The sequence below is a fragment of the Schistocerca nitens genome, chromosome 1, assembly GCF_023898315.1.
Source record: "Schistocerca nitens isolate TAMUIC-IGC-003100 chromosome 1, iqSchNite1.1, whole genome shotgun sequence".
Classification (NCBI taxonomy): domain Eukaryota; kingdom Metazoa; phylum Arthropoda; class Insecta; order Orthoptera; family Acrididae; genus Schistocerca; species Schistocerca nitens.
This window is the reverse complement of record NC_064614.1, coordinates 724,891,408-724,914,113: the sequence shown is the minus strand read 5'-3', so window position 1 is coordinate 724,914,113 and position 22,706 is coordinate 724,891,408. Positions and strand designations below refer to the sequence as shown.

The 22,706-nt window shown below is 41.8% G+C and overlaps 1 protein-coding gene across 1 annotated transcript in view; it reads right to left on the bottom strand.

The window, feature by feature from the left end:
* The window catches only part of LOC126236890 (zwei Ig domain protein zig-8-like), a 147,973-nt gene that overhangs the window by 44,336 nt on the left and 80,931 nt on the right, over window positions 1-22,706 (bottom strand). Inside the window, exon 2 of the mRNA XM_049946530.1 lies at window positions 8,956-9,116. Within this exon, the coding sequence (XP_049802487.1) occupies window positions 8,956-9,116 (161 nt within the window). The remainder of the gene's footprint in view (window positions 1-8,955; window positions 9,117-22,706) is intronic.

Below are 22,706 nucleotides of genomic sequence, written 5' to 3'. Positions count from 1 at the left end.
TGGAACACTCGGTGGTTGATTGTTGTTGACTCGTATAGCAAGTTTCCTTTTGCTGGGTCCATGAACCCGACAACGTCACGTAGTACAATTCAGGTGTTGTCACCGATTTTTTGCCTAGAAGGTGTGCCTGAATTAATAGTGTCACACACCGCACTCCAGTTCACACCAAATGAATTTGGAACATTCTGTGAACGCATTGGCATACAACATCTAACTAGTGCATTCGCTTCATCCACAGTCAAACGGCGAAGCGGAACGTTTCCTCAGAACCTTCGAACAGCAGATGGCCAGAGTGCGCTACGCACACGACAGATGTCAAGCATTGCAACCTTTTCTCGCCTCATATCGTTCGCACGCACGAGATGTACCATCGCCTGCTTAACTGCTTCACGGCTTGCGCCATCGGACACTGCTCCACCCTACTCAGCATCCGGCACCGAAAGAAGGCCGCAAGTGTCGCTTCGCGCCGCGTGATATTATCTTTTACAGGGTTTTTAACGGCAGCAGACGGTGGGCGCGAGGCGAGAGCGTCGGCCGACTTCGCACTTGCATGTATCTTCTTTCAGGTCCAGATGGTTTGCAATGCCACCATCAAAAATCAGCTTCGCCTCTCATGTGCACGATGATCTTTCAGTCTCTCTCTTCCCCCAGATTCACGGGTCCAGCGGCTAGAGCTGCCACAGCAGCTGCCAGAAGGTGTCATCACGATACGGTGGGACGACCCCAAGGAGACGGAGCCTTCGCCTCCTTCGCCTCCTCCGCCTCCTCTGGTCCTACCGATGCAGCTGGACCCGACTACTCGCAGGAGCAGTCGCCGCCTTCTTCATCTGGTTCATGGGTGCAGGAAATGGACACATACCCTTCTGGTCGTTTTCCAAGGGGAAGTTTCCGCCGGAGCGCAAGCCGGTTGGCGGTGTACGGCCGGAAGCGTGACGTCCCCTGCAGCCGCAGCTTCCGGCCCGACGATGTGACCACTCTCTTGCCTCCCCCGCCGTGGTCGCACTCCCTACACGACGAGGTCCGTCGCTTTGAGAGAGAGGATCGTTTGGCATAACCACAAGCGCAGGAACGAAGAGGACGAACGCAAGACCAGAGAAGGCCGTGAGGCGACGTCGGCCAATAGCGCGTTGACCAGGAAGTCACCACGATAGAAGCGTCATCTAGCCGAAGAGATTATAAGCGCCGCTCCTGCCGCTCAGATTGGCTCTGTATACGGACATTAGTGGAGAGGATTCGCAGAGTATTAACACGGCCGTGGAACACGGTGATAATATCGTTTTAACTGTTTCTGTGTTAGCTGCAATTAGGCTAATCTTTTCTTCGCCGTCTCTACGGAGCGATACATAACAATTAAACAGTATTTCTTTATTGTTAACTTCATACAGTGATGGTAGGGATGGGCCCCTGAGGCCCCATATTCGCTTCGACGGTGATCTGGCTGAAAGATATTTGTTCGCCCAGTACGGCTCTGCGGAGCCGATGTGACATCCGTCCTGTGCGGTTGTTTACGTTTTTGGCTAGATTGTCGCTGCAATCCTGAAGTTCAACACTTGAGGTGCTAGACCTCCGAAACCGCTATTCTTTTGTAGTCTCCTGTATGCTATCATGCAAACATCTAATAGCGACTAACGCAGCTCATCAATAGTCAGTTAGTCGAGAGCCTTCACTAGACATCTATCTGTAACGCTTGTACCACACTCCGCAACTAACCACAATGTTCGGGGGTCATACACGGTTCACCTTCAACAAGCACTAACTATCCGAAGCCTCTTGGCCAATCATTTTACAACGTGTAAACAAAGTCTTTAGCAGGAATGCTGAAGTCTATGCCAGCAGCGATCTCTCGTTTCTGCAGAGTCGCCCCTGGGGAGCTGTAAAAATCTGGACATTTGTGGTAAGGACTATGGGACCAGACTCCTGAGGTATTCGGTCCCTAGGATTACGCACTAAGTAATGTAACTTAAAATTACTTACGCTTCCGAGAGAGGAATCGAACCTCGGACGGGGAGAGCTGGGAAACAGTACAAAAAATGGTTCAAATAGCTCTAAGCACTATGGGACTTAACATCTGAGGTCATCAGTCCCCTAGACTTAGAACTACTTAAACCTAACTAACCTAAGGACCTCACACACATCCACGCCGGAGGCAGGATTCGAACCTGCGACCGTAGCAGCAGCGTAGTTGGGACTGAAGCGCCTAGAACCGCTCGGCCACAGCAGCCGGCGGAAATTGTACATTTTTATTTGGTTACTACGAGTATTAGCGTACATTTATATCAATATAGCTTATAGAAAACTATTCTACATACATTTCCATTACTATAAAGCCTGACAGAAATTTATTTCTTAAGAAGTACATCACAGTGGTGGCTTTCACCATTGGCGATGCATCCAGAAATTTGTGTTGCACTGCAGAACAGATCAGTTTCGGAAGACTAAAAGTTTCTCAGCTGAGTGGCCGAGTATATCGTCCGCAGCGGGGGCAGAGACAGCGATAGTGTAAACCCAGCCTCGGTCCATCTCCGTAATGTTATGACAGAAGCATTATTCGCTTCGTAGCTTCACTCACTGTGGGTTAGTTAAGAGTGTTAATGCACCAAAGCAAATAGTTAAGAAAATGTAGCCGGAGAAGAGACTGCTGATGGCTAGGAATAAAGAAGGAAGATTTGGTCATAACGAATGGCAGTTAATAGCAAAAGCCCTTCCCCAATAAATACGCCAGCGGACACTCGATCGGAAGAATCTGTGGCGTTCACATTCACGCTCGATTCTCTGATTACTTTTAGGTAACTGTTTGCGCAGGATTGTTCCAGTTGTGCACTACATCTCTGCCACATTGTTGGTAGAGGATGATTGCTTCTTCGTGAGCAGCCAGGAGCCATGTTCGAGACCAGAACGACAACTGCTGATGATGAACCACTACGGAGACTGTCACCACGCATCCTCCGATCCACCACCACCTTGCTGAAAGGCGAGTCAGTTTCGGCGAACAGCATCACAACGTAAAGACGCAGTAATTTTGGTCATCATAGCAAAAGACAACACGGTAACGTGTACTGCCCGGTAGAGCCACAGTTACGGGCATCACTCCGTCTTTCTACACCATACCGCGTGGTAGGGAGGGAGAGGAGCTGCGGGGGTGACCGAAAATTTTGACATCCTCTCATAGGTCCGTCGGAGGACCACAGCGGGAGACAAGCATGGGGGTTCAAAATGGTTCAAATGGCTCTGAGCAATATGGGACTTAACAGATGAGGTCATCAGTCCCCTAGAACTTAAAACTACCTAAACCTAACTAACCTAAGGACCTCACACACATCCATGCCCAAGGCAGGATTCGAACCTGCGACCATAGCGGTCCCGCGGTTCCGGACTGAAGCGCCTAAAACCGCTCGGCCACACCGGTCGGCACATGAGGGTTCGTCCCCAGTACCTAGCAGAGAACAGATGATGATGTCTGGATTGTAAAATTACTAAGTAAACTCATCTTACAATTGATTCTTCTGTTACTGCGCCCGCCGACGCATCCAGAAAACTTCCACGTCCATCATGAACTTAGTAGGGTCACCAGCCGGGCGTGCTGGTCCCTGCAGTTCTACAGTTCCCCTAACTCTTCGTGGATTGCGGCTTTCACTTCATTATCATCGTGTTGTTACCGTAAAGAACTTTGTTCTTGATATCATGTTGTAGAAAAAAATCAGGTGCTGAAAGATCAGGTGACATCACTGGCTACGCTTTGTATCCGAAATATATGGGACGTTTTGTTTATTGTCAACCCCATTTAGATGGAATTCTGCCTCTTCAGACATCACAACATTTAAGTATGACATCATCATCACCGTCGCCAATTCTCTACAGTAATTTGTCCAGAAATTGTGCGTACCCACTTCATGTTCCAGGCGTAATTGTTGAGCTACTTGTACCTTATAAGGGTTACATTTTAAATCCTTTTTCATAGTCCTCTGCGAGGACCGACGAAATATTTGTAACGTTCTGGAATAATGAATGAAAAATTGCTGGGGTTTCCATGCAGAGCTGCACTAACTCGTCGGATACCTTCACGCGTTCGGACTTTCATTTCGGTCTCGTACGGTCAACGCTGTATTAGAGAAACTGTTGCATGCCATTGTATTCCAGCTGGATATTGTCCTTGTGCGTGGAACCTAGGGAAATGGTGGTCCGTTCCAAGATTCTTTGCTCGTTCGACAGTTGCGAAGCTGTGCGCACGACGATGCTCCTCCACTGCCTCAGGACGCAACTGCACACGCCAGGGTCCATACTGAACTGAATCGCACTCAATGTCGGTCTGATCAGATGTAGTACATAGTGTGACCACTTCTACAAATTAGCAGGGTAGGTCGTCCTGTATGTGTCCAACGCAAGTGTTCCTGGAACTGTCTTCTTTTCATGGAAACATTTGTGATATTAGTTATGTCAAACGAAACGATTTTTTCGTCATATTCTTCTGTCAGGAAACTTCTAATAACAAATATATAATACAACGTGATACAAGTTGTTCTATATTTCCTTCGGTAGCAGAGTTAATATGTCTAGGACGTTACAGTAATAAGATACCATAATCTTTTCACTCTCTGCGACAATCATGGGGGTCAAAACCTGTACGTACGTCATGCTGCTAGCATGTGCTTCGGTACTAACTCATGATCCGTAACGTAACATCACACCTCGCTCATGGATTTAGCAACCACAACCTATCGTTGACACCCTCCATCCGGGTTAAGGCAGAGGGCTTTTACGCAAGCTTCCAGTTCCCTTCAGTGTTAAGTGCAATGGAGTATCTGAGACCAGTCTTTAAAAATATTTTCAGTAAAATGCAAATGACACATCTCCCAAAGAAGTAGCACCCATCATAAAATCCTTAAAATCTAAGTATTCCAGTGGGTATGATAACATATCAATAAAGTAAATCAAAGAGTGCTCATGCGGGTTGAGTTCTGTCTGAACTTACTTGCGTAATCACTCTTATCAGTGGAACATTGCAAGACTGGCTACAATATGCTGAAGTTAAGCCTCTTTACAAGTAGGGTAATAACGAGATACCCCAAGCTATCGTCCAATTTCACTTTTGCCGGCTTTCTCAAAGCGGAAGCTATTTACACTTACAGTGAGAATGTACTTAATTCATTAGATAATAAATTAGAGGTTACTGGCATTTTCTGTGACCTGTGAAAAGCCTTGGGCTGTGTAAACCACAACATTCCCTTAAACAAATTAGAATATTATGGTGTCACCGGCAGTCCTGCGAAATGGTTTGAGTCTTATATATCTAACAGGTAACAAATGGTGTCGTTGCGAAATACCTGTGCAGTAAGGAGTCAGTATTCATCTGACTGTGAATTAATTACACGTGGTGTTCCTCAAGGTTCCACATTGGTCCATTGCTTTCTCTTGTGTACATTAATGACCTGTCATCTGTTACATAGACAGATGCTAAGTTTCTTTTGTTTGCAGATGATGCAAACATTGCAATTAGTAGCAAGTCAAGTACAGATTCATAAATAGCTGCTAGTCAAATTTTCACTGACATTAATAAGTGGTTTAAAGCTAATTCAATGTCATTAAACTTTAAGAAGACCCACTATATGCAGTTCAGAACCTGCAGGAGATTTCCTTCCAGCATGAGTATAACATATGACGACATGCAGATCGAAGAGATTGACAGTGTTAAAGTTCAGGGATTACACCGCAATAATAAATTCCGTTGGGATGGGCATAAAACAGAATTGCTTAAGCGCCTAAACAAGTCTGTATTTGCTGTGAGAATGATATCAGATGTAGGACATATAAATATAAAAAGTTGCATACTTTGCTTACTTTCATTCTATTATGTCATATGGGTTCATATTCTGGGGTAACTCATTAAACCGAGCAAAAGTTTTTAGGATGCAAAAGCGTGTGATAAGAATTATTTGTGGTGTAAATTCGATAACATCTTGTAGAAAGCTGTTCAAGGAACTTTGTATTCTAACCGCTGTTTCTCAATATATTTATTCCTTAATGAAATTTGTTGCAAGTAATACATCTCTGTTTCCAACCAATAGCTCAATACATAGTATCAATACTAGAAGTAATAGCAATCTACAAAAAGACCTAAAACCACTTACCTAGGGCCAAAAAGGGGTCCAATAATCACGAACACACATTTTCAATAAACTGCCAGCAGCCATTAAAAACTTGGTTTCAGATAAAGCACAGTTTAAACAGAGTTTGAAAGACTTTTTGATAGGCAACTCCTTCTACTCCATGGATGAATGTCTTAACAGAGACTGTTAAGCCAGCTTATGTTAAAATATCGGTTAGATTTTATTTTTGACGACACTTGGTCACAACGGTCAAGATTAGGTATTTATTGTATGATAAATTTATTAATAGTACGTAACAGTGTGTCATTCTGACAGCGTGTTAATTCTGTAAATATTAGCTGTTCCAGTTTACTGCATTGTATTAACCTATTTCGACTATCTCCTGACAAATGATCAGGGTAGTAAGTATTATGTTCAAATGCTTTATATTTTTGTGTTATACTTTCTGACGTTTTCCACAGCGACGAGAATCATCTAATTATTTGGGTCGATGGAACGAAAACTGAATCTAGTCTAATCAAATCTAGTGGTGACCCTTTATGAATTACTCCTAACCACCATTACCAAAGTGATGATCATTGAACACACCATCATTAACAAGATGATGATGATTAACCCTTAGCGCTCGACCGGCGGGGCAGACCCGACCGCGTAATAATTCATGTTGGGCCTCGCCCTCAATCGCATTTAATTCACTGTAATTCGTATTACTGGGCTCTCACCTCCACATGTCTTGTACTGCAGTGTCCTGACATATATAGGTAAGCGATATAGCTACGAGGAAACGCATTTGTAGAATGGATACCGCTATTCTCCTGTTTTAACGTTTTTTTGGATCACTTCCAAGGCGGTGTTCGGAACCATAACAACAAAAATAGAAAATTTACGTGTTAATCGAAAAGTAATATTGGAGATATAGTGTCAAAGTGTGAGTGATATGTGTGATTTGAGAGATGACAAAAACAACAACACTGTAACAATAGTTAGTAGCTTCATTATGTACAATCTGGATGTTGCTTCCAACCAGAAACCATATTTGAGCCACAAGAGATACAAAGCGGCATTTCTGAAAACTGTTGTAGGAAATATACGGAACACAAACGGGAGAAACCGATTAAGATCATCAACTCTAGATGACGAGGAAAGACCATCAAAGCAACCACACTTCATTTACTCCAATGACAGGAGTAACAGTATGGTCTGTGCTTTTCGCTATAAGAGGAAGGGAAAACATGGTAGAAGGGAAACGGTTTACAACTTGAACACAAGTCCAAGAATACCAGGAATCCTGCGCTTGAACGCTTAGAAATGAACCACATCTTGAAGTTACGAAATACATCAAAAGAAAAACAAAAGATCATGTGTTAAGTGTTATAAAGTACGTGTAATTTGTTTTAGTGATTAGTTGATACACTGTGATCAAATGTATCTGGACACCTGGCTGAAAATGACACAATTTCGTGGCGCCCTCCATCGGTAATGCTGTATGGTGTTGGCTCACTCTAAGCATTAATGACAGCTTCCACTCCCGCAAACATACGTTCAGTCAGTTGGTGGAAGGTTTTTCGGGGAGTTACAGCCCATTCTTCACAGAGTGAGGAGAGGTATGGACGTCGGTCGGTGAGGTCTGGCACGAAGTCGGCGGTCCAAAACATCCCAAAGGTGCTTTGTGGGCTTCTGGTTAGGACTCTGTGCAGGCGAGTCTATTACAGGGATGTTATTGTCGTGTAACACTCCACCACAAACTGTTCATTATGAACAGGCACTTGATCATATTGAAAGATGCAAGCGCCAACCCCAAATTGCTCTTCAACAGTGGGAAACAAGAAGGTGCTTCAAACATGAACGTAGGCCTGTGGTGGGGTAGTGCCACGCAGAACAACATGATGTACAAGCCCACTCCATGAAAAACACGACCACACCATAACACCACCGCCGCCGAATTTTACTGTTGGCACGACACACGCTGGCACATGACGTTCACCGGGCATTCGCCATACCCACACCCTGCCATCAGATCACCACATTGTGTACCATGATTTGTCACTCCACGCATTTTTCCACTGCTCAGTCGTCCAATGTTTACTCTCCTTACACCAAGCGAGGCTTCGTTTGGCATTTACCGGCGTGATGTGTGGCTTATGAGCAGCCACTCGACCATGAAATCCAAATTTTCTCACTTCCCACCTAACTGTCACAGTACTTGCAGTAGATCCTGATGCAGTTTGGAATTCCATGTGTGATGGTCTGGATAGATGTTTGCGTATTACACATTACTACCCTCTTCAGCTGTCGGCGGTCTCTGTCAGGTCGGCCTGCCCACTTTTGTACTGTACGTGTCCCTTCACGTTTCCACTTCAGCGTCACATCGAAAACAATGGACTTACGGATGTTTAGGAGTGTGGAAATGTCGCGTACAGTGTATGACCGGATCACCTGACCAAGTTCGAAATCTGTGAGTTCTGCGGAGCGCCCCATTCTGCTCTCTCACGACATCTAATGTCTAATGAAGTCACTGATATGGAGTACCTGGCAATAGGTGGCAGCACAGTGCACCTAATATGAAAAACGTATTTTTGGGGGCGGTTTCCGGATACTTTTGATCACATGGTGTAGTTAGCTTTGGCATAATTTATTCAGAGGTTTTTTTAGTGAAAATGTTACGAGTGCGGTGGCAGTGTAGGGTGAAACAATCGGGTGTAAAGGGTTAAATAGCACAGTAGTCACCATTTATCCTTACCGTATTCACTATGGTGTTCCACAGAAGGTTCTCTGTAATTTTTCCACTAACTATAGATGTAACAACTGTAAAGCTGAGGGTTGCGGGAAGTGAACAGAGGGAGCAACTGACCGTCCTGTTGCCGAGGTTCTTGACGCGGCAGTTAAGCTCGGCCGTCTTGCCCACCAGTCCTGTCAGGTTGTTGGGCACACTTGTGTCGAACTGGGGACCGGTGGCGGGCGTTGGCAGCTCCTGCAGGAAGTCTGTCAGGAACCGTCGGCTGCCTGTTGGTCCTGTAAACACGCCAAATAATAATAATAATAATAATAATAATAATAATTGGGTGCCGAACACGTGGTCCTCACCGGATTTCCGGAGGACTATAGCGAAATAACGTAGTTGTCGCCGACCAAATACGCGCTGAAACTCTGCAACCTATAATTACAGTTCTAAGAATGAACTAAAGAAATTTATTTCTTGCTTCTGAAAGCATGATGGGAACGTTTAAGGAAAAAAACTACCCCAGAATGTCTTCTGAAAGGGCGGGCCTGCAATTTCTAGGGACCCAAAACCTACATGCAAGAAAGTGTCATTGAATTATGAGAAGCAACTGTGGAAAACTGAGATTCAAAAAGAAATAGTTTTCTGGAACGTTGAAGATAAATCCCCTTTTAAAAACTGAAAAAATAACACAACCATCAAAAGCTTTACACGAACAAAAAACTTCTATTTATATTACAGGAAACACGGTTCACTGACGACAATGCTACGGAATAAGAGAACTATCGCATGTTTAAAGGAAAAGTCGGAAATAATCACAAACGAGTTATTACAAATAGTGGAACGGTCATTGCTGTCATAAAGTGATAAACTCAGTGAGAAATATTTATTTTCTGTCAGAAAGAGTGTCGCTTCTAACATAATGCTGGCGAAGCAAAAATTACACGCTAATAAACTACCGTGCCCTTATAAATAGAGACAAAGGGAATAATCCCGGTTAAGACGGATTATATTTGGGAAATCTTAAAGATTGAAGTATCCAAAATCCCATTTGAAAACGTTAACATGTTGTTTGGAGATTTTAATTCTGATGAAAAAGTGTTCCACAAAACTGTCGGAGCCTACCCAACCCACAAAAGAAACAACAGAAAAGGTGAAAGATTAATCAGTCCGTGCAATGCTTCCAGTTTAAAACTGGTGTCAACATACCTTATAAGTTACTGATTGGCGACTCCTTGGAGTGTCCTGTGCACCACGACCAGATAATGGGTATACTTGGAAGGAGAGACAGCATTGGTCGTATTTTTTTTATTTTTTATTAACCGCAAAATCGATTTTCGGTCACTTAGTGACCATCTTCAGTGCTGTAATATATAATTTAAATTGGTAGGCACTGGTGTCAACAAGCGATGTGATCGCTGTAAGCTTGTTGACACCAGTGCCTACCAATTTAAATTATATATTACAGCACTGAAGATGGTCACTAAGTGACCGAAAATCGATTTTGCGGTTAATAAAAAAAAAAAAAAATACGACCAATGCTGTCTTTCATTCCAAGCATAACTTATAAGGCTCCACAGAAAAAAAAAGAATAAACCACATTGACTATGTTGCGGCTTCAAGTATAGTAAAAATGTAAATTAAGTCCCATGCATCTTGACAGAGGGTAGGGGAACGATGCGGGAGGACCCGTTTGCCGTTGCCTTTCTCCGAACGTAATGGGGTGAATGGTGATGATGATGATGAAGACGACACAACAATACCAAGTCATCTCAAGGTAAGGAAAATCCCTTACCCCGCCGGGAATCGAATGCGCTAGACCAAGGGCGGCGAACTCAAGTATAGTAATTACAGGAATGATGAACATCAAGGTAATGTTCATCAAAACTAAACATATTCGTCTTCAGGGAATGTCCATGGCCATACAATCTCTAGATTGCTTTCCTTTATTTCAGTATGACTGATCTTGGCTCAGGATGGGGTGGCGAATGACTCTCTACCAATCATCAGCTTATGACGGCCCTCAGCCCCGCCAGCGAAGAATTAGAAACGACAGAGAAAACTGCAGCGTGGTGCGGTGTTGGACCTGGCTCAGTATAAATCCCCTCTACGATCATCAAATAAGAGGAAGAGAAGATATTTCTCGGAATGTTTTTAAAGTTATTTTAAAACACATGTTTGACAATCGGTACCTTTTTTTATTTTAAACCCAAGTATCGACCAGGTCTAGTCAAAGACCATCTCAACGGATTCTATCCAAAGAGACAAAAATTATATGTAGTACACAGGAAATGTCACAAAATCTTTTCCAACTAAGTGCAAAATGTACAAGAATACTTACAGGGTTAAAACAGTTTAGACCACGACATCACTATTGCCATTACTTAAATGATGGCCAAGACTCATGCGTGGAGCGTGCCATGAATTACAGTATAACACACGGGACTTTTAAAGGAAAACACGTTAATAACACGCATAAACAGAGCATTGCTCAAGAGAGTGTCAAAGGTATCAGTGCTACAATTGTAGTAAATATTGAGGAGTTGGTCAAAGAACTTTCTAAATTATTTTCGGCATATGGTACAATGTTAAACACTAGCATAATCATTGTGTAATTCCAAAAAATGTGTATAAAAACGTCAAATCTTTCATAAATGACATGAAAAGAAAGTAATATCCTTAACATAAAAACAAGTTAAAATGAAGTATTCATAAATAGGCTGAAATGTCACTCAGCTTTCATATGCACTTATTTTATAGCATTGAACCGTTACTGTAGAATATCACTAAATTTGGAGGTTAACATCAAACGTATGAAGTGCTAAATTAGAAGCCAAGTATATGAGTAAAGCTAACACCATAAAGAAGAAGGGGGGGGGGATAACCACAGCGCAACTAATCATGTACCAAGATTTGGTTTTGAGGAATATTGGTAACACATGTATATAATAGTGGTAATGATGAATAACTTTCTTTATCACAGTCAAACGTTAGCTAAAAGGCATTAGAGGCCAGTAGAAAAAAAATTTCACCTAATCAAGTCAAGTGATTGCTAAACAAAATATGTACTTGCCTATGTAAAGAATTAAAAACGTTAGATAAAATGTAGACCTCTGGCTATAGACAACTTGTCTAACACATCACACGAAATGTGGAACTCGGGACAACAGATGACGTATGCAGCAGATCTTACGTAATGTCAACTTTAAGGATTTGTTATAAAATGACAAATAATGTAACGAAGAATATTTCAGTGCCAGATTCATGTATTGTGTAGAATGGGAATGTATTTATAAGATGTCAAGTTAATTTGCAAGTGGAGACAACACACGAAGGTTATGCACATAATAGCATTTGACAATAGCTGTTTTAGTTAAAAAAGAAACATCTGACCCATTGCTCATTAAAATGAGAACTAAATCATGAGACTGAGAACGTACTTCATACGAAACGCAACTTAATGAATAGAGGTTCATGTCAAAGATAATAAGAGTTAAAAATAGAACCGTTGAATATTTAACACAGTAATTGCAAAATTTTAGGAGAGAAGTCACATACACATTATAAAACATGATCTAATCAAGTGGAAGCTGCTGTGGATTTGTACCTTTAATGAAACATTATCTCAAAGGACCATGAGTTATAGCATTACTCTTGCAATTGGTGAATGCTATACAACTGATTCACAACGAAATCTAACTTCTTCTGACATACATTACAGTGATAACAAGAAATTAATACTATACTACCGTTGAAGACCAGAGACCCATATAATAACATTAATAGGATACACATATACATACATAGGGAATAAACTAGAATGTGGAAGATTACCTCTGGTGTTTATCTCACTAAAAAGAAATGAAGGCGTTGACAGGATACGTTAATGGTGGGTCTGACAGAAAAAAATGTGTGTCATGTAACATTGATTTACAAACTGTGTATTATTAGGAGATACGACAAACCCCCAGGATAAGATGTACATGGATAACCATGACCAGTAAATCACTTGGATATTAAGCAACAGTTTTTCATGAACAACAGTACTTAATTGAAATGTAAATAACAAACCATAGTACAATCCACCTATAGTGCAGTTGTATATTAAAAGAGCATAACAGGAGGTATAGGAAAGTTCTCTGTGTTAAAAGTGTCATTAGCATCCACATACTCCCAGCTTTACTTGAACTGAGTAATTTTCATACTACCATAGTTACCCTTTTGTCCAACTCTGCCACCTCTTCCTTTTTGTTGATATAAAATTTCCACTGTTTAAATGCACTCCGGTTTCGTGACAGCGTTGTAGTTAAAATTTTTATTGTAAACATCTTTCGTTGATTAGCCATTTTCATTCGCTGTTCTCTCTTCCTGTTTCTTTCTTCATCAAGACCGCTCCTCTGTATTATTCCTCCTGCATTTATGCACTCCCTTAATTCTGCTGTGTCTTGCGCTAAGAAATGGTTCAATTGGCTCTGAGCACTATGGGACCTAACTTCTGAGGTCATCAGTCCCCTAGGACTTAGAACTACTTAAACCTAACTAATCTAAGGACATCACACACATCCATACCAGAGGCAAGATTCGAACCTGCGACCGTAGCGGTCGCGCGGTTCCAGACTGTAGCGCTTAGACTCGCTCGCCCACTCTGTCCGGCGCGCTAAGAAATTCTTGAGAGGTTTTAATTTGTTGAATTATATCTTCTCTAGAAATACTCGTAATTGTAATCCAGCCTTCTCCGCCGTCTATTTCATAATGTAGATCTGCTCAGTTGGTGCGTCAGTATTCGCGAAAAATATTGTTAAATCACTTCAGAGGCTAGAGAGCTGCGCTGAATGTTCAGGTTTTTATATCCCAATCTTATTTCCTGTATTCCTTATTTTTTATGAGACTGAGATTCCATTCCCTTATTACATATACGCAGTTGAAAAGCGTTGGGAAAAGGCTATCGCCTTCCCTTTTGCCATCTCTGATTTCAAATGACTGCGAAATTTTTTCACGGAATTTCATTTCGCGCCTTATTTCTATCAATTTTTCTTTAAGCATTGTCAAGCTTTTTGTCTGTGAAGAATTCTTCTGTTGCTTTGAAGAGTGTTTCTCTATCTACAGAGTCGTAGCTGTCTTGAAGTCTACAAAAATCATGAAGACATGTTTGTTCTTAGATAGTAGTTCCTTACAATCAGTTTCAGATTCATAATCTTTGCGGTGCAATCCCGGCCCTTTCAAATCCTCCGTTCTTGTTCACCGAGTTAATGTCCTAATTGATCTTCTAAACGCTTCTGAAGGTCCATCTCTCATATTTTGCGCGTAACAGCCACTAAAGAGATTCCTCTTTAGCTTCCTTTCTTGTATAAAGAATCTGTATGAGCCCAGTTCCCCTTTTACGGATTCTTCTCAGTTTCCCAAATGTCTTGCAAGAGTTATTAAAGTTTTTCAATCACGTCATCGCCGCCTTTTCTTCAAGTTTCCAGGACAACTTAATTTGTGTGTTGGGCGAAGAAGTCAGCCAACCAGTTGCATAACGTAGGTTTATTACAGCTCTTGATATAGGAATTGATGATAATAAAATTATCTTCTTGAGAAGGAGAATGCGACATATAGAAATTATACTGTGTATAGAAAAGGTTCAAGTGCAGCAGATATACCAAATGTGGATGAAATACTGGATTCCAAAAGTACGCACTCATTTGTTACATATTGTATTGAACAGGTAGTCTATAATAAACCGATTTGGCTCCTGTCAAGGAAAAATTCACCTCAAAAACCATAAACTAACAAGTATGGTCATCAGAACATCAGTATCGAATGATAAACGTACTACGCTCTTAGACTAACTTCCGTATAGAGGGTATAGAAGGCAACGCGTACGTAACGCGCGAGTAAAACGTATTGAGTGACTTACATAAACTAATACTCACAAAAATAACGCGTGATTAGGCACGAATAATCATGCTAAGGACCTAATGTCTCATAATTCACAATAAAATTGTGGGCTGTTATCGAATTTTATAGGCCTCCATTTAATAATGAAGTCCAGCCCACCCCATGAACTATGGACCTTGTCGTTGGTGGGGAGGCTTGCGTGCCTCAGCGATATAGATGGCCGTGCCGTAGGTGCAACCACAACGGAGGGGTATCTATTGAGAGGTCAGACAAACATGTGGTTCCTGAAGAGGGGCAGCAGCCTTTTCAGTAGTTGCAGGGGCAACAGTCTGGATGATTGACTGATCTGGCCTTGAAACATTGACCAAAACGGCCTTGCTGTGCTGGTACTGCGAACGGCTGAGAGCAAGCGGAAACTACAGCCGTAAATTTTCCCGAGTACATGCAGCTTTACTGTATGATTAAATGATGATGGCGTCCTCTTGGGTAAAATACTCCGGAGGTAAAATTGTCCCCCATTCGGATCTCCGGGCGGGGACTACACAAGAGGACGTCGTTATCAGGAGAAAGAAATCTGGCGTTCTACGGATCGGAGCGTGGAATGTCAGATCCCTTAATCGGGCAGGTAGGTTAGAAAATTTAAAAAGGGAAATGGATCGGTTAAAGTTAGATATAGTGGGAATTAGTGAAGTACGGTGGCAGGAGGAACAAGACTTTTGGTCAGGTGATTACAGGGTTATAAATACAAAATCAAATAGGGGTAATGCAGGAGTAGGTTTAATAATGAATAAAAAAATAGGAGTGCGGGTTAGCTACTACAAACAGCATAGTGAACGCATTATTGTGGCCAAGATACACACGAAGCCCACGCCTATTACAGTAGTACAAGTTTATATGACAACTAGCTCTGCAGATGATGAAGAAATTGATGAAATGGATGACGAGATAAAAGATATTATTCAGGTAGTGAAGGGAGATGAAAATTTAATAGTCATGGGTGACTGGAATTCGTCAGTAGGAAAATGGAGAGAAGGAAACATAGTAGGTGAATATGGATTGGGGGGAAGAAATGAAAGAGGAAGCCGCCTTGTAGAATTTTGCACAGAGCATAACTTAATCATAGCTAACACTTGGTTCAAGAATCATAAAAGAAGGTTGTACACCGGAAAGAATCCTGGAGATACTAAAAGTTATCAGATAGAATATATAATGGTAAGATAGAGATTTAGGAAGCAGGTTTTAAATTGAAAGACATTTCCAGGGGCAGATGTGGATTCTGACCACAATATATTGGTTATGAACTGCAGATTGAAACTGAAGAAACTGCAAAAAGGTGGGAATTTAAGGAGATGGGACCTGGATAAACTGAAAAAACCAGAGGTTGTAGAGAGTTTCAGGAAGAGCATAAGGGAACAATTGACAGGAATGGGGGAAAGAAATACAGTAGATGAAGAATGGGTGGCTCTGAGGGATGAAGTAGTGAAGGCAGCAGAGGATCAAGTAGGTAAAAAGACGAGGGCTAATAGAAACCCTTGGGTAACAGAAGAAATATTGAATTTAATTGATGAAAGGAGAAAATATAAAAATGTATAAATGAAGCAGGCAAAAAGGAATACAAACGTCTCAAAAATGAGATCGACAGGAAGTGCAAAATGGCTAAGCAGGGATGGCTAGAGGACAAATGTAAGGATGTGGAGGCTTGTCTCACTAGGGGTAAGATAGATACTGCCTACAGGAAAATTAAAGAGACCTTTGGAGAGAAGAGAACCACTTGTATGAATATCAAGAGCTCAGATGGCAACCCAGTTCTAAGCAAAGAAGGGAAGGCAGAAAGGTGGAAGGAGTATATAGTGGGTTTATACAAGGGCGATGTACTTGAGGACAATATTATGGAAATGGAAGAGGATGTAGATGAAGATGAAATGGGAGATAAGATACTGCGTGAAGAGTTTGACAGAGCACTGAAAGACCTGACACAAAACAAGGCCCCGGGAGTAGACAAAATTCCATTAGAACTACTGATGGCCTTGGGAGAACAAGCCATGACAAAACTCTACCATCTGCTGAGCAAGATGTATGAGACAGGCGAAATACCCACAGACTTCAAGAAGAATATAATAATTCCAATCCCAAAGAAAGCAGGTGTTGACAGATGTGAAAATTACCGAACTATCAGTTTAATAAGTCACAGCTGCAAAATACTAACGCGAATTCTTTACAGACGAATGGAAAAACTGGTAGAAGCGGACCTCGGGGAAGATCAGTTTGGATTCCGTAGAAATGTTGGAACACGTGAGGCAATACTAACCTTACGACTTATCTTAGAAGAAAGATTAAGAAAAGGCAAACCTACGTTTCTAGCATTTGTAGACTTAGAGAAAGCTTTTGACAACGTTAACTGGAATACTCTCTTTCAAATTCTGAAGGTGGCAGGGGTAAAATACAGGGAGCGAATGGCTATTTACAATTTGTACAGAAACCAGACGGCAGTTATAAGAAATGAGGGGGATGAAAGGGAAGCAGTAGTTGGGAAAGGAGTGAGACAGGGTTGTAGCCTCTCCCCGGTGTTATTCAATCTGTATATTGAGCAAGCAGTAAAGGAAACAAAAGAAAAATTCGGAGTAAGTATTAAAATTCATCGAGAAGAAGTAAAAACTTTGAGGTTCGCCGATGACATTGTAATTCTGTCAAAGACAGCAAAGGACTTGGAAGAGCAGTTGAACGGAATGGACAGTGTCTTGAAAGGACGATATAAGATGAACATCAACGAAAGCAAAACGAGGATAATGGAATGTAGTCAAATTAAATCGGGTGATGCTGAGGGGATTAGATTAGGAAATGAGACACTTAAAGTCGTAAAGGAGTTTTGCTATTTAGGGAGTAAAATAACTGATGATGGTCGAAGTAGAGAGGATATAAAATGTAGACTGACAATGGCAAGGAAATCGTTTCTAAAGAAGAGAAATTTGTTAACATCGAGTATAGATTTAAGTGTCAGGAAGTCGTTTCTGAAAGTATTGGTATGGGGTGTAGCCATGTATGGAAGTGAAACATGGACGATAACCAGTTTGGACAAGAAGAGAATAGAAGCTTTTGAAATGTGGTGCTACAGAAGAATGCTGAAGATAAGGTGGGTAGATCACGTAACTAATGAGGAGTTATTGAATAGGATTGGGGAGGAGAGAAGTTTGTGGCACAACTTGACTAGAAGAAGGGATCGGTTGGGAGGACATGTTTTGAGGCATCAAGGGATCACAAATTTAGCATTGGAGGGCAGCGTGGAGGGTACAAATCGTAGAGGGAGACCAAGACATGAATACACTAAGCAGATTCAGAAGGATGTAGGTTGCAGTAGGTACTGGGAGATGAAGAAGCTTGCACAGGATAGAGTAGCATGGAGAGCTGCATCAAACCAGTCTCAGGACTGAAGACCACAACAACAACAACAGTACACAAAATATTTTTATAAAATCCCATGCCTGCAATTAATTTATTCTGTTGCCAAGCCTTTTTTCCGCGCTCTAGTTCATTTATGTGTGTTATATATTTGCTCAAACCATCAGTTCCATTATTGACGCTTTTTCTCTCAAAGGTACCACATGAATAAATGTATGTAATCTTTCAAAGTTCCTCCACCATTTGTAACTTTACTTTAATTGATTCAATTACACCTGCGTATACTTCTCGTGTTCTTTATCTTTATATTCGAATCAATATTTCAAGCAATCAAGCACAGTAAAGTCAGTCACATTTCACTGTACAATATTATCCGTTGGGAGTAGTGTATTTCTACGGAACTTCGACAGGCGTAGTCCATTTCTTCTCTGGCACAAAGTTTTAACTTAGCGTGTAGCATTAAGAGTTCACCTTAGTATGTGTTTGCACAGAATATGTTGACGCAAAAACAGCATGGAGCTTGTCAGTACTGTAAAAAAATGTAAATGTCGTATGACTATGGCCTTCCGTCGGGTAGACCGTTCGCCGGGTGCCAGTCTTTCGCTTTGACGCCACTTCGGCGACTTGCATGTCGATTCGGATGAAATGATGATGATTTGGACTACATAACACCCAATCCCTGAGTGGATAAAATCTCCGCCCCAGACGGGAATCGAATCCGGATCCCTAGGATTGACGTTCTGTCGCGCTGAGTATTCAGCTACCGGGGGCGGACCTGCCAGTACTCTCGCTTTGCAATTGATCTCTTGGTGTTTGATATGAAATCATTCGCGAAGATACCAAAACAGGATATGTACTATATCAACCACTCAGAATAATTTCGAGGTCTGCTTAACTGTGTGACTGCATTCCGTTTCTTCTTTGTTAGAGTTCCGTTCCTACATCGATAAAAAAGGTACCCTTAACGATCACTTTGTTCTCCGTCTGCCTGCCTGCCTGCCTGCCTGCCTTCCCGACCCTTTTCTCAGGAACGGATAGAAATGTGTGTCAAGTGATAAGATCTATAGTCCCCAGGGAGACGTAAGAAATTTAAGGTTCTACGTCAGTTCCGCCAAAAGGTACGGCCATTTACGTCACATATTGTGATATCCATATTTACCCGGATATTTTTGTAACTGAACACACCCTGTCTTCCTATCGAATCGGAAGACCATACCCCAGTTCCGTAAACATATCTTTCCAAGTTACGGCTATAATGTGATTCTGCCCCTTCCCGTTTCCCAACCCCCCCCCCCCCACAAGCCCCTCTTGAAGTCTTGATTATGGTAACAAACTGACCTCCAACCTAGCGCGAAGGTGGCAATTTTATTGTGAGTTGTTGAAGCCATATTTAGAGCATTTTGTCATTTTTTACGCATAAGATCTGCAAGTTCAATTGAGAAAACCTATATTAGAAAATGGGCAAGTCTCCGACGAGTTACTTTTGAATGCATTACGGGAACAGCAGTGATCAATGTCTTATAAATAATTACTATTAAAAACAGTCTTGATCACGATTTATTTAACAAGGTGACCGGTTTCGACCACTACTGTGGTCATCTTCAGACCTATAAGTTGTATACAAAGCTCTAATTAGGGGGCTACATACATTAAAGAAAATACATAAAGTTATAAAGCTATAAAACGTTGAATTACCATTGAGTAGGGTCCTCTTTCTGTTGGAGAATCACTACTGGAGAAACCAGTGCACGTCTTACTATATATAAAGGAGGCTGGCATCATGCAGTCAGAAGTGGGTGGAGCCTCCATTATATATAGTAAGACGTGCACTGGTTTCTCCAGTAGTGATTCTCCAACAGAAAGAGGTTCCTACTCAATGGTAATTCAACGTTTTATAGCTTTATAGCTTTATGTATTTTCTTTAATGTATGTAGCCCTCCAATTAGAGCGTTGTATAGAACTTATAGGTCTGAAGATGACCACAGTAGTGGTCGAAACCGGTCACCTTGTTAAATAAATCGTGATCAAGACTGTTTTTAATATAATTATTCTCCGACGTGTATTATGGCACATATCCTAGAAAAAGTCATGGCCGCCCACTACGTAACATACAAAACGCGACTTTCTAAGGCATTCAAAACTATTGGTATCAGAACTATGTTCATAGTAAGTCCTGCATTCATCTTCTACATGTTAAAACACATTAGCAAGCTTCAAGAGTTATTTTTTTATTCTTACTTGTTTACTGTTTTATTTATGTTGGCAGTACTAGGGTCATCGGGCCGTACCCGACAGCTAACCCAACGCTCTATACGCTTTAATTGTATTCATTACGACACAGATGTTTAATATGGGATAAAACTCAAACAATTAAGTACAAACTGAAGTAGCTATATCAGAAGAAAACATAGAGTATGAATGAAAAATGGAACAGTGATAACAAATTACAGTCAGGTAGATTTAAAATGAAGGCAACTGGTTGCACTGGACATATCAGAGGAGGGAGAGGAATAATGCATGCTTTGAAGAGAGGGAAGGTAGACAGTAGAGTGACTTGCTAAGAAGCATAACTGAGCGAAATAATCATAACTGGAAGAAGATGGGAGCACCTACTTTACTGTCCGACAAGGCAAGTGTTTCTTAATTGCAACATGGCATTTAATTTTACGCAGAGTGCGGAGTAGCTTGCTGCAGAGGTGGACAGTGGCTGTAGAGCAGTACGAGAATGTTTTTGTTTGATAGACGTGTACAGCTAGGAAAGTGGTGCCCTGTAAGATAATGTACAGGGGATAGGCAAAATATTGAGAACACCTGTACTTACTTGGGAATGGTTTATTAATAAGGGGTTGTACCCCTATTTGCTCGTAATACAGATGCGATTCTTCTTAGAATACTGGCTTATAATGATTGTATAGTCTCCAGTGGAACGTTATGCCATTCTTCGATCAAAACCTCTTCTAACTCCTGTAGTGACAAGGGAGGCGGAAATCTGCTCCGGAGTCTGCGCTCCAATACCGCCCACAAGCCTTCGACAAAGTTCAGGTCCGGGGAGAAGACGGTGCAGTTCAGTTGCATGCTCCTCTTACCTTGATTATATTACCATGCCTGTGTGAATAGTGCATTATCGTCCTGATATGGCGTAATTGTTGGGCAACTAGATTTGAATCATGGGGTGCACCTGATCACCTAAAATGGTCACATAAACGTTGGGTGTAACACGGATTTTGAGACTAATGATGGGACCAGCATAATACATTACATGATTGCCCGCACTTCCACCTCCATGCTTAACCATTGGAATCAAGCAATCAGGATTGTTGGCCTCTTTGGGCGTTCTCCATACGTAAACCTGGTCCGATGTTGGAAATAACGGAAACGTTGAGTCGTCGGACCATATGACGTGTTTCAACTGATCAGCCGTCCAGGATTTATGCTGCTGACACCATGTTTTACGCTTCTTTGCGTTGGTTGCCGTCTCTACTGGTTTCGGTATAGCAGCTTGTCCATGAACATTCACTTTTGGAGTTCTCGGCGGACTGTGTCGATAGATTAGGGGTGTGGGGAGGGGGGGTCTCGAAGATGACTATTGAGCACCACAGTCACTTTAGCCGCCGTAGTTTGGTGCTGTTTTGACACAATTCGAGTTAGCATACGACGATCTCTGTCGTTTAGTTTTGATTTGCACCCACTATTACGTTTACACGATGATGTCATTCCATGTTTTGTGTACGCTATCATGACTGTTAAAACAGTTGCTCTTGACACATTGAGAAAAGTGGCTGTCTTACTTACTGATGCTCCATCTAATCGGGCCCCCACACCCTGTCCTCTTAGGAACTCTGTTAAATCCTTCATTGGAAATCGACCTCGGCCTCTGAATGCAAATACGAATTGTGCACTACTCGTAAACAACCTGGACTGATGCGTAGTCCGTACTGAACACGCACAGTCCAGCACAACAAGTGCCTTACCTGCTTTGTTGACCGTCAAACACAACCATTACCGCCAATGTTCATTTTATTTTCCCTATCCCCTGTATTGTGAAAAGTTCAGTACTAGGGTTGTTCTCAACAGCATCGTCATGAAACCAAGGCCAACTAAAACAGGTCAGGTGTACAAACTCACATCACAAGCCGAGGATGGAAAAGACAGGGAAAATATAAAAATACTAAGATATTGACGGTGAGTACAGAGAGATAATAATTTAGTAACCACGGAGGGATAATTAGGAGGTCCTCCGTAGGTACAGCGACGAAAGTAACATAAGGAAAATACTGAAAAGACGAAGGCACAGGATGTTAGAACATGTGTTAATACATCAAAGAATAACTTCCACGGTACTTGCAGGAGCAGTTGAGAGTGATAACTGTGGGACAGGATAGACAATTGAACGCAACCAACAAATAAATGAGGACTTTGGGAACGATATGTTTTGTGCAAGTGCTACTCTGTGATCAAGTGGTTGTCACGAGAGAGGAAGTCGTGGCCGCCCGCATTAAACCAATTAAGACACAGGTCTCAAAAAAGAAAATAACACTTGAGGTAGTGTGAGTACTCGTGTGTGTGATTACGATGAGACAATAGGTAATCACGTAGCTGTTTTCCCC